General features: G+C 64.1%; 1 protein-coding gene across 10 annotated transcripts in view; it reads right to left on the bottom strand.

The window, feature by feature from the left end:
- Positions 1-2542: 2542 nt before the first annotated feature.
- PLEC (plectin) overlaps positions 2543-12251 on the bottom strand; it is a 79470-nt gene continuing 69761 nt past the window's right edge. For all 10 annotated transcript variants that reach the window (XM_044453289.1, XM_044453290.1, XM_044453292.1 and 7 more), the window contains 3 exons: positions 4572-11559; positions 3895-4032; positions 2543-3475 (listed from right to left, as the gene is read on the bottom strand). In XM_044453289.1, coding sequence (XP_044309224.1) covers positions 5224-11559 — 6336 coding nt within the window. In that variant the 3' untranslated portion in view covers positions 2543-3475; positions 3895-4032; positions 4572-5223. The remainder of the gene's footprint in view (positions 3476-3894; positions 4033-4571; positions 11560-12251) is intronic.

Raw genomic sequence — 12251 nt, 5'->3', positions numbered from 1 at the left:
ACTCCACCTGAAGGGCAGAGTGTGGCGCTTGGGGTGCTCCCGGACCCACAATTGCCCCTGGGGTCTCCGGTGGCATCCGTGGCCAAGAGCACCTTCCATCAACTTTGCCTGATCTACCAACTACGCCCCCGCCTGGCCCGGCAGAACCAGCGATGGCGATCCATACTCGGGTCACTTCATGTTCAGTCGACTGTAATGCACTTTATGTGGGGCTGCCCTTGAAAATGGTGCCGAGACCAAGGGGGGCAGCCCACCTGTTGGCAGCGCTGGGCAGGCAGACCCCGCAAGCGCTGCCCTGTGTGGGTCGCACTGCCACCGGTTGGCTGAAGTCGGGGCTCGCTTCAAGGCGCCCACACTAACGTATGAAGCCCTGCGACTTGGGGCCTGGACGTCTCAAGGAGTGCCTCTCCCCGTATGCAGCTGCCTGGACCCGAAGGCCAACCACGAGGTCCTTCTCTGGAAAGCACCTTCAGAAGAGGCAAGGAGGTGGCCGTGAGGGACGCGCCTTGACCCGACTCGGTTCTGGCGCCAGGTCCATCCCTTTGCGTTTTCCTGGTGTTCCAGTTGTTAAACACTGCTATTCAATTTCGTGTGGCTAGAGTCAGTTCGGTGCAGGGCCACGGGGAGGGTAGCCAGATTATGGAGGATGCCATGGGATGAGCTTGGGGGTCTTTTGGCCTGGAGTAGACGCCGAGGGGATCCCAGGACGCACAGCAAGGGAAGGGATGTCACACACAGAGCGTTCTGATCTGTTCACCCCGGGGTGAGGACAGGATGCGTTCCAGTAGAGCAGAGCTCAAGGAACCGATTTCATGCGAGATGTCAGGAAGTACTGAGGCGAGCAGGACCCCAAGGATGTGGAATGGGCTCGCACGGGAGGTGGTTGAGGCCCCGTCGGTGAGGGTGTTCAAGGACAGACGGCATGAGCTGCCGGTCAGACTGGGGTCAGACTAGATGGCCCAGGAGGTCCCCGCTGGCTTGCTTTGTTGGCTTTTCTCTATAGGGTCACCGGCACTTTGTGAATCGGTTTTTACCTTTGTACTATGTATTATTACCATTTATTCTTATTGTAGGTTATATTTTGCTCTAATTGAGTGTTAATTGCCCTATTGGCATGAGTGTAGACATATTCTGATTTTAGATGATTTTTAACTCTTTTGTACAGCAAATGGTTTATAAAAACCTTCAGCAAAGACACAGGCAAAGGGAAACAAACAGGCCACTGTGAACGGGGACAAAATGCGGCTTGGGGAATGGGCCATCCCTTGCGTGTGGCACATGGCCGGCAGGCAGGCGGGCTGCTGAGCTCCCAGGCAGGATCGCACCCCTGCCATTCTGGGGCAGACGGTCCAAGGGGTGCCCCTCACCGGCCTGGTCTAGGAGGACCCTCGGTGGGCAGCCCACCGGAAGACTGGCCCGCGCCTCTTCCGCTCCTGCTCACGGCCACGAGCGAGCCGGCACCCGGTGGAGCCTCACTGACCCTCCCACAGGGCGGCAGGTGAGCGCAGCCCTGCTCTGGCCTTGCGCAACACACGCTGCGCTTTCCTGCGCACGGGGCACTCTCCCTGCGGGCGGAAGGGCTCGGCCACGGAGCAGACGGTGCGCATGGCGTGCGGACGGAGCAAACACTCATTGCGCCTTTCCGCAAGAGGGCTCCGAAGTGCCTCGGCTGTCGCCGCCATGGTACAATGGCGGTGGCCACAGCTGTGGCCCGAGAGCTCTCCTGGGTGGCCGCGGGGGCAAATGGGCAGCTCCCAGGCCAGAACGCCCGAGCGGCCCTGCGTGTGCCACCCCTCCGCAGGGCAGGCGCGCCGCAGTGGGCCGGGGCGGGGGGATCCCCCGGGCCAGGGCGCCTCTCTCCCCCGAATGGGCCAGGCTCGGCCTTGGCGTGGCAGAGGCAGAACGGGCTCTGTGGAGGCAGGCCGGGCCGTCCGCAAGCGCCTGGAGGGCGGCCACTGCCAGAGGCAGCTCAGCGGGCACCGAGGATCATGCTCTGCCTGTTCTGTGGGGGGGGCCTTTGCAGAAAGAGCCCGGCCCGCCTGGACCCTCACTGGCTCCCAGGCCCAAAGCAGCCATGGGCTGGAGGCCCTTGAGCTTCTGGCAGGGGGGGTGCTGGATGCAGGGAACGCCTCACTCCCTGCCCCACACCGACACAGCACTGCCCTGGCGGGAGGAGATGGGCTGCCATCCCTTCAGGTCTCTTCGGGGGTCCGGAGGCTGCTTCCCCAGAGAGGCACTAAGTCAGCTTTGAGGGGCCGTTTCAAAGGGGCTGTCCCCAGGCGCTTCTCCTCTCTCACCCCCCTGCTTCCCCTTCCTCCCCTCCTCGCCCCCCCTCAGCACTGGCAGCGACTTCCAGACCCGGCACAAGGCCCTGCAGCGCCCCTTCGGTGGCCCAGGGGGACACCCCCACCAGAAGCAGCAGGACAGCAGCCGGCCCTCCCTTCTGGCCACCCCGGCAGCCGTGTGCCCGTGGCAGGCACAAAACCGAGCCAGAGGGACACGGGGCGGCCGGGCCATTCCAAAGAAATCACGCACAGCCACGTCAAGGAATCTCTTTACTGCCCCCTCCTGGCGGAGAGGCCACGGCTCCATACGGCCCGTTTGTACAAACACTTCGTGGTATTTACAAGTTGTGGTTTAGTGTTGCACCTGCCCCACATCCAGAGATGAGCCCCGAGAGGCAAGAGCTCCCGCGGCGAGGCGAGGCGAGCAGGGGCAGGCAGAGGGAAGCTCAGTTAGTTCCGGGCACCGGAGAGCAGGGAGGGAGCCAGCGGCCGCCCAAAGCCGGGCACCCATGCCAGAGCCCATGCAGCGCGCAAAGCGGAGCGACAGCTGGATAATGAGAGAAGGCGGTCACGACAGATGCCGGGGAGGGAGGGAGGGAGGGAGGGAGGGGGGGGAGGGGGGGCGGGGGACAGGGGGGGGGGGGGGGGGGGGCAGGGGGGGGGGGGGGAACGGCCCCGAGGGCCGGGGGGGGGTGCTGCAGGGCACCTCTTTGCTCACAGAGGGCGGGGGGCACGTCAGTGCGCAGCTCACAGGGAGCCAAGGAGGCCGACCCTTGTCCGGCACGGCCCCCACCTGCACCCGCAGCAGGCACGGAAGACGCGGCCCGACGCCTGAGGGGCAGGACAGGCAGGAGGTGGCGGCGGAGCCTCGGTCTGGCAGCCGGGCTGCGGCACAGCCGGGCCCCAGCGCTTCCGGGGGTCTGCAGCCCAGCCACTCTCCCTAGGCATGCCTGGCACGCGCCCCCTCCGGAGGGCTCCCGAGGAGCCGCAGTGAGAATGCTCAGGGGCGCCAAGCGGACGGCCCCGGGTGACTGCCAGCCCCCGCCCCCCCCCACTGGCCGGCGTGCTCCACGGGGCTGCGAAGGGCAGGGGGGCTGCCCAACTGCTCAGCGCTGTCCCACTTCCCCCAAGACCGGGCACGAGATCCACACGGCAACTGGGAAGGAGGTTGAAATGGACATCCAGCAACGCTAGAACAGAGTGGAGAGAGAGAGAGAGGATGGGATGAGACATGGAGATGACGCCGTCTGGCCGAGGCAGGGTGCCGCGGCCGACCTGGGTGCGCCTGCTCCCCGGTGTCTGCTTGCCCCTGCCCGGCCCCCAGGCAGGCCCATCGTGGAGCGGGGGGCACCAGTGCTGCCAGCCACGACTGGCCCAAAGCCCCCCAGGCCATCCCCGGGAGCCGCGGAGGTGCACAGTGGCCGCCGGCAGGTGTGAGGGGGAGCAACCGGTGCCACGAAGAAGCGGGGAACGCCGTGCGTGCCCCGGCTCAGTGGCGCTCCGCTCCCGGGCCCCCAGTGTGCCCGCACTCATCTCTGCAGCTCCTGGAGAGTCGCAGCCCCACCTGTGCTGCCGAAAGCAGGCGCGAGTCACGGTGCCCTCGAGTTACCTTGCTGGGTGGGCACAGCGGCGCAGCTGTGCCTGGGCCTCCTCCGGAGCCGAACCAGGCCTCGCTGATGTCGGAAAACCAGCCCAGCAGCTCTTCCAGCGACCGGGGCCCGTCTTGGGCGGGACTAGGAGAAAATGTCTGAGAGAAAGCACACACATTATTCTGAAGAAACGGGAGAGGAGAGGCCTCGGGTGGACGTGGCCCCTCCGCGAGACTGCATCCATCTTGTGACCGCCCGCGGACGTGGCCCGTGGCGGGAACCTCATGGCCTTGGCAGTAGCACCGTGGGGCATCCCCCTGCAGAGGGGTCCGTGTGCCCCGAGCGGGGGCCGGGGCGCTTTGAGGGGCGCTGCTGGGGCCCTGCGGGGCGGGCCGGTTCTGCGGCTTGCCGGCCAGCTCTTCCCCGCCGTGGGGCCGGCCTCGGACGGGCGCTTCCCAGATACACGCGACGGCGGGCTGAGCAGGGCGCTGCGCACGGAAAGCAGTGGGCGGGGGCACATGCCTCCCACGGGCCGAGCAGGGAAAGCGGCGCGCCAGGCGGGCCGAGCGGGGGGTGGGCGCAGCGGAGCCAAAAGCGATGAGCTCGGGGCGAGGAGTGCAGACGCGGCGAGAGGCGGGCGAGCTCCTCCATGGGGCAGTGGCCTCTGGGCTGGCGGGGGGCACCATCGCGCACTTACGGTCTGAGCGTGGCCGTCCACGCGGTCGAGGGGAGGCCGCCGAGGAACAGCTGCGGAGCAGAGAGCAGTTTCTCCGGGTCGTGCTGGCGAGGGCCAGCGAGGAAAAGCGGTCCGGCAATGGTGCGGGGAGCCGGCGGCTGCAGTGGGGGAGCCGTGGGGCAGCCTGGCGCCCTGTCGTCGGGCAAGTCCCTTCCTCAGTGGCTGGAAGTGGAGCGTGCGGTGCGGGTGGCGGAGGGAGGCCTGGCCTGGGGCCGTCTTGCAGGCTGGGGGGCCGCTTGGGGAGGCGTCGCTTGTGGGGAGGGTGGGCGGCTTCTGCCGGGGGGCGCTGGCACGTGGCCAGCCAGCCTGCTCTGCCGGTGGGTGGCGCCACGGAGCGGCGGTGGGGCGGAAGTGCACGCTCACTTTCTCTCAATATACAAATACTGCCAGAAGAGTCATATATATATATTAATATATTAGTCTAGGGCTTTTTGTTTTTGGTTAAACTTTAGGCACTGCTTTGGAAGGAAAGTGTGTTTTAAATTTTATAAAATAGTAGTAACAGCAATCAGAATAAATCGAGTAGTGATGAAGGCAAGGTTAGCCAGTAGCTTCTCACATGCAGCGCAGGATAAATGCAGAGCTTCTCTCGAGTGTGCGAGGCCGGGGGCTGTCACGCCACGGTCAGCTGCTTCCCAGGTGGGTCCGGGCACGCCTGGTGCTCCTCCCGCCTGCAGTCCCCCTCGGGGTGCGTCCGGGCACCGCCGGGCGCCGCTTCCCTGGGGCTGCTGCCGGCGCCCAACCCGTATCTGCGGCCGTAACTGGATGAGCTGTAGGAGGAGGAGGAGAAGGACATGGAGAAGCCCGAGCCCGTCGCGTCGAAGCTCCCCCGCCGGGAGCCCGACCTGGAGCCGGTTCGGGAGCCCGAGCGAGAGCCGGAGGTGGAGCCGGAGCCGCTGACGTTGTAGGGGCTGTAGTAGCCCTTGCTGGACTGCGAGGAGGCCTCCAGGAGGCGCAGGCCCGTGCCTTCTTCCACCATGCTCCTGTCCATCGCGTCCTTGTACGAGATCTTGAGCTTGGTCTTGGGGCAGGTCAGGTACTTGGAGTATGCGCTCACGTCCCGGAGCTTCTGCGCGGTGCGCGCATCGATGGTGCCCTTCTGCACGGCCTCTTCCAGGGAGACGCGTCCGGCCGCGTCCGGCTCGATCAGCCCGCCCGTCAGGTACTGCACCTCCAGGAAGCGCTGGCCAGCCTCGTAGTACAGCCAGCCTTTCTTCAGGGCCTGTGCGGCAGACATCTTGGTCTTGGTTCGCGGGTCCTCGAAGCCGTGGAAGGCCTTCTGTGCGAGGTTGATTCTGTCCACCATGATCTTGTCGACCAGGCCCTTGTTGACGGCATCCGCGACGGAGAACCGCTCCCCGGAGCTGGGGTCAACAATCCCGCCGGTGCAGGCCTGGGCCTCCAGCAGCCGCTGGCCGGTGATGTTGTCGACCAGGTTGCGATGCATGGCTTCCGTGATGGAGACCTTCTCCAGGGTGTCGGTGTCCAGGATGCCTGCGACGGGCCCCGTCTCTTCGGTGGGGTCACTCCAAGAGGTCAGCTGTGCCCTCACATGGGCTGGGCTCACGGGGTAGGAAGAGGAGGAGCCAACGGAGGAAGACCTCGACCGGAATCCGCTGACGTTGCCGGACAGCATGTCCGCGAACTCCGTGATGGACAAGGAGCCCGAGCGGTACTGGTCCAGGGCAGACTGGTCTATCAGTCCCTTCGCGATGGCATCATCGATATCGTACTGCCGCCCTGACCGCCGGTCAATGATCATGGACTTCACCACCCCGTCGGAGGAGGAGATGGTGATCTCTTCCCACTCGCACTCCTGTTCCGAGAGCTCCAGGTAGGTCTGGTGGTCGATGAGGCCCTTGCGGTAAGCCTCGTACACAGACATCTCCTTCCCCGTCTCCGGGTCGACGATCACCACCCTGCGCTTGCGGACAGAGGACTTGGAAGACGTCTTCCTCTCCCGCTTCTTCTCCTTCAGGGGCAGGAGGCAAAGGCCGGTCTCGGGGTCAGTGATGCACCTCTCCATCAGCTGCAGGTAGGTCAGGTTCTCCTCTGTGTTTGGGTCGAAGAACCCTTTGGTGTCGTCACTCGGGTCGAGCAGGATCTCGTTCATTTCCTCATCGAACAGGCCTCTCTTGTAGGCCACTTCGACCGGCAGGCGATGGCTCTCCTCTGGATCGATGATGCCCCCGGTGGCAATCTGGGCCTCGAGCAGGCGGATGCCGTGGTCTTTCAGGATCAGCCCCTTCTTCATGGCCTGGAAGAGGGAGATCAGCTTGCCCGAATAGGGGTCTTTGTAGCCCGTCACGGCCCTCTCTGCCGAGAGCAGCTTGTCCTTGAACTCCGGACCGACGATGCCCATGCGCACCGCCTCTTCCACAGTCAGCTTGAGGCCTCGGATGGGGTCGACGACATACCCCGTGGCAGCCTGGGCCTCGAGGAGCTCGAAGGCTGTGCCCGGGCGGATGATGCCCTTCTTCATGGCCTGGTACACGGACAGCCTCTCCTTGCTGGAGTCCACGTAGACCCCTGCGATGCAGCTGGTGCCCTCCAGGAACTTCTGCAGGTGTTTCGTGACTTCCTCCACAGAGGTCAAGCCCTCTTGGAGCCGCTGGGCCGTCGCCTCATCCATGACCTGGGAGCGCACCAGCTCCTCCACAGAGATCTGCTTCCTCAGGCCCCTGAACGTCAGCTTGCGGGTGTCGCTGAGCGGTAGCAGGAGGCAGCCGGTGTTCTCGTCCTTCTTGCATCGCTTGAGGATCTGGGCGTAGCTGAGCTTCTCCTCCGTGGAGGGGTCCACGTAGCTGCGCACCTCACTGGGCTCAGATAGCCGCTCGTAGGTCTCCCTGTTGAAGTAGCCACGCTGATAGGCAATTTCTAAGGGCAGGTGGAAGCCCAGATGCGGGTCCACTATGCCCCCTGTGGCCAGCTGAGCATCCAGCAGCCTCAGGGCTTCTTCGGGAGGAATGAGGTCCTTCTTCATGGCCTGGAAGAGCGAGATCTTCTGCTCGCTGTAGGGGTCCCGATACCCAGTCACTGCTCTCTCAGCAGACAAGAGGCGGTCATGCATTTCTGGGCCCACAATCCCTTTCCGGACGGCCTCATCCACAGTCAGCATCTCATTCTTGGTGGGGTCAACGATGAAGCCAGTGGCAGCCTGGGCTTCCAGCAGGGACCGAGCCACTTCCGGGCTGATTAGTCCTTTCTTCAGGGCCTGATAGACGCTGAGCTTCTGCTTGCTGGACGGAACGTAGATGCCGGCCACACAGCCCGTGCCGTAGAGGTGCCTCCAGACAGCCTCCATATCCAGGAGCTCGCGGATGGTCTTGGTGCCTTGCTTCAGTGCGTTGTAGACCTCCAGCGAGATGATCCGGGCCTCGTAGAGGTCGTCGGCAGTGATCCGCCGCCTGACGTAGTCGTAGGAGGTACGGTCCTGCTGCCGGATGATCTCCGTTTTCTCTATGATCTCGATGATGATGATGATCATGCGCTCCTTTGTCACACTGCCGGAGCGGAACTCTTCCATCAGCCTCTTGCGCTGGTCCTCAGGGATGAGATCCGAGTGCATGATCTCCCACAGCGACATGGAGGAGCCAGCCTTATCCCCCACTGGAATGTCGATCTGGGTCTCCTCAAAGACCTTCTTGGTCTCGGCCTCGGTGTACACCTGGGTGGTCTCCACCACAGTGGGCCTCTCGGGCTGCTTCAGGGGCAGGAGGTAGAGGCCGGTCTCCGGGTCCTCAACACACCTCTCCTTCAGCTGCAGGTAGCTCAGATTCTCTTTGGTATTGGGGTCAAAGAAGCCCTTGGTGTCATCGGTGGGGTCCGAGAGGGCCCGGTTCAGTGCTTTGTCCACGTAGCCCCGCTGGTAGGCCACCTCCACGGGGACCCGGTGGCTGTGCACAGGGTCGATGATGCCCCCCGTGGCGATCTGGGCCTCCAGCAGGCGAGTGGCATGTTCCCTGAGGATGAGCCCCTTCTTCATAGCTTCGAAAAGGGAAATGGTGTTTCCGGAGAAAGGGTCCCTGTACCCGGTCACGGCCTTCTCGGCGGACAGCAGCTTCTCGTGCAGCTCTGGTCCCACCAGGCCGGCCTTCACTGCTTCGTGGACGTACAGCTTCCTGTTCCTCACGGGATCGACCATGAATCCCGTGGCGGCCTGAGCTTCCAGGAGGAGCGTGGCCGTGCTGGGCAGCAGCAGGTTCTGCTTCATCGCCTCGTAGATGCTCAGTTTCTCTCTGGCCTCCTCCACAAACACCCCCGCGATGCAGCCGCTGCCCTGCAGGTACCTCCGCACGGTGTCCACCTCAGAGAGGTCTTTCACGGACTTCTTGCCCACCAGGAGCTGCTCGTGCTGGGTCTTGCTAATGATCCTGGACTCCAGCAGCTCGCTGGCGGGCACCGGGGCGCGGAGGCCGCTGAAGGTCAGCTTCTCCTGCTTTTTGGTCTCGGTCTCTTCGATGATGGTGATGATGATCTTGATGACCCTCTCGATGGTGACCTTCCCGGATTTGTACTGCCGGATCAGCTCTCGCCGCTGCTCTTCGGTCAAGTACTCGGAATGGATCAGCTCCCAGATCGTGACCGACTTGCCCTTCAAGCTGCCAGCTGGGACTTCCACGGTAGCTTTGTCCAGGGAGTCCCTGGCCTGGCTATCCGAGTAGACCTCCTCCTGATGGCGCTGGATGGCCTCGCTGGAGAGCGGGAGCAAGAGGGGGCCTGCTGGCTTGTCTGCGCGGCACCGCCTCCGCAGCTGAGCGTAGGTCACACTCTCCTGGGCGTTGGGGTCATAGTACAGCTTGACGTCGTCCTCGGGGACAGACAAGGCCTTGCCCAGCTCTTCACTGAAGCAGCCCCGCCTGCAAGCAACGTCGAGGGGGAGGCGGTGGCTGTGCACAGGGTCAATGATGCCCCCGGTGGAGAGCTGAGCGTCCAGCAGGCGGACCCCGGCCTCCCTGGGCAGGAGGCCCTTCTGCAGGGCCTGGAAGAGGGAGACCACCTGGCCCGTGTAGGGGTCCCGGTAGCCAGTCACGGCCTTCTCTGCGGACAGCAGCTTCTCGTGCAGCTCGGGCCCAACGATTCCAGCCCTGACCGCTTCGTCCACAGGGAGCGCCTCATTCCGCAGCGGGTCGAGGATGTACCCGGAGCCAGCCTGGGCCTCCAGCAGCGCGAGGGCGGTCTCTGGCCTCAGGAGGTTTTGCTGCAAGGCCTCGTGGAATGAGACCTTCTGGCCGGTGGCCTCCAACACAACGCCAGCGATGGCAGTGCTGCCCTTCAGGTACGCCCGGATGGGATCCGTGCCGGCGACATCTTGCACCGTCTTCTTCCCCTGCTGCAGCTGGTTGTAGAGGTCCTTGCTGAGGATTCTGCTCTCCAGCAGCTCGGCCGCTGGAACGGGAGCCCGGAGCCCCTCGAAGCAAAGCTGGCTCTTCTTCTCGCTCTCCTCCACCACCGTGATGATGACCTTGATGATCTTCTCCACCGTGATCTTCCCGGTCTTGTACTGGCGCAGGAGGTCGCGCCGCTGCTCCTCCGTGAAATACTCCGAGTTGATGATTTCCCAGATGGTCACCGTCTTCCCTTTGAACCTGCCGAAGGGGGCGGACACAGTGGCCTTCTGGAAGACGTCGCGGGCCTCCCGGTCGGTGTAGACCAGCTCCCTCCCTTTGGCTGCTGTGTCCGCCAGTGGAAGGAAGGCGAGGCCAGTCTCCGGATCCGTCACACACCTCTGCAGCAGCTGCAGGTAGGTCAGGTTCTCCTGGGTGTTGGGGTCGAAGAAGCCCTTGGTGTCATCCGAGGGGTCGGAGAGGACCTGCCGCATCTCTTCGTCCAAGTAGCCCCGCTTGCAGGCCGCGTCGACGGGCAGGCGGTGGCTGTTGATGGGGTCGATGATGCCCCCCGTGGCGACCTGGGCCTCCAGCAGCCGGATGCCGTGGTCCTTCACGATGAGGTCCTTGCTCATGGCCTGGAACAGGGAGATCTTCTCCTCGGTGTAGGGGTCGGTGTACCCGGTCACCGCCCGCTCGGCGGAGAGCAGCTTGCCATGCAGCTCCGGCCCCACCACGCCCTCCTTCACCGCCTCGCTGACGGACAGCCTCTTGTTCCTCACGGGGTCGATGATGAAGCCGGAAGCGGCCTGGGCCTCCAGCAGGATGAGGGCTGTGCCTGGGCTGAGCAGGCGCTGCTGCATGGCCTCGTAGATGCTCACCCGCTTGTTGGCGGGCTGAACCAGGAGGCCGGCGATGCTGCTTGTGCCCTGCAGGTACGCCTGGATGTCTGCCCGCTGGGAGAGCTCCTCCACGCTCACCAGGCCCTTCCCCAGCTTCTCCAGGTGCTCCTGGCTCAGGATGCCGGCCTCCGCCAGCTTCTCGGCCGGCACTTTCTGCCGGATGCCCTTAAACGCCAGCTCCGGCTCCCCATTCTGAGAAATGTGGTCCGTCACGTCCTCGCCGTTGGGCATCGCCTTCAGCTGGGACACTCGCCTGGCCGGGACGGCCTCCTCCTGGGGCGGCTCATCCGTCTGGATCATGATCTCCCGGGTCTGTGCTAGCGCAGCCCTCTGCTCCTCTTGCAGGCGCTCCAGCTTCTCCCTGAGCTTCTGGTTTTCCTCCGCGAGAAGCTTCTCCTGCAGCTGCCGCTGCTCCTCCAGCTGCTGCAGCTCCTCCTGCTTCCGGCGGACGTTCTCCTCAGCCTCGGCCTGCTTCTGCTTCGCATCCTCCAGGATCGCCCTCAGCCGCTGCTTCTCCTGCTCCATCTGCTTCTGCTGGTGCTCCTGCTCCGCCTTCAGGTTCTTGGCTTTCTTAACCTCATCCTGGAAGAGCTTCTCCAGCTTGGCCTTCTCCTCCTCAACGAACCGCTCCTTCTCCAGGAGAACATCCTTCTCCGTCAGGAAGGTCTGCTGAAGCATGTGAGTCTCCTGGCGCAACTGCTCCTTCTGCGCCGTCTCCATCTGGATGAAGAAAACAAAAACGGCCGTCACCAGCGGAACGGGGCGCTTGGGGAGCTGTTGGGGCGGCATGCGAGTTAAAGGGGCGGGGCGCAGCAGGCAGAGGGACTCCCGTTGGGGGGGCAGGCATCCACCAGACCCCTTGCAGGACACTCGGCCCAGGCGCTGCAGCCAGGGTGGCTTTCTCCAGGAGGACGGGCCAAGACCGGTTTTCAAGATGGGAGTAACCTGTTTGGAACCAGCCTCTCCTCATGAAACGGCATCTCCCCAGAACCAGCGCTCGACTCCAGCAGCGGGCTGGGCTCGGGGACCTCCCTGGCTCCGCCCTACTCCGATCACCTGTGGCTCCACCTGCGCTGGTCACCTGCGCTATCAATGGCCGCAGTGTTCCGCTAGAGCACCACAGAGCTGCCTAGCCTCAACCTGATGAAGCCTCTCAGTCGGGCCTGTGTCCTGATCCGCTTGCAAGGAGCAGGGGACGAACGGCCCAACTACGCGCCACTCGAGCGTGAGATTTCTGAGGAAGGAACGCACCCCTCTTCTTGGCCTCTCCCCTGCACCCCCCCATGGCGACTGATCTCTCTTAGGAGGCCAGGTGAGAGTGCGCAGCGGACCCTCGTCTTGAACGGCTTCCTGCGTGCGAAGCGGAGAGAGACCAGCAGGCCAGGGAGCGAGTGCCCCCCCCGCCCCATGCT

The sequence above is a fragment of the Varanus komodoensis genome, unplaced genomic scaffold, assembly GCF_004798865.1.
Source record: "Varanus komodoensis strain SLA01 unplaced genomic scaffold, ASM479886v1 scaffold78, whole genome shotgun sequence".
Taxonomy (NCBI): Eukaryota; Metazoa; Chordata; class Lepidosauria; order Squamata; family Varanidae; genus Varanus; species Varanus komodoensis.
Note: the sequence above shows the minus strand (reverse complement) of the source record. Positions and strands in the feature narration are given on the sequence as shown.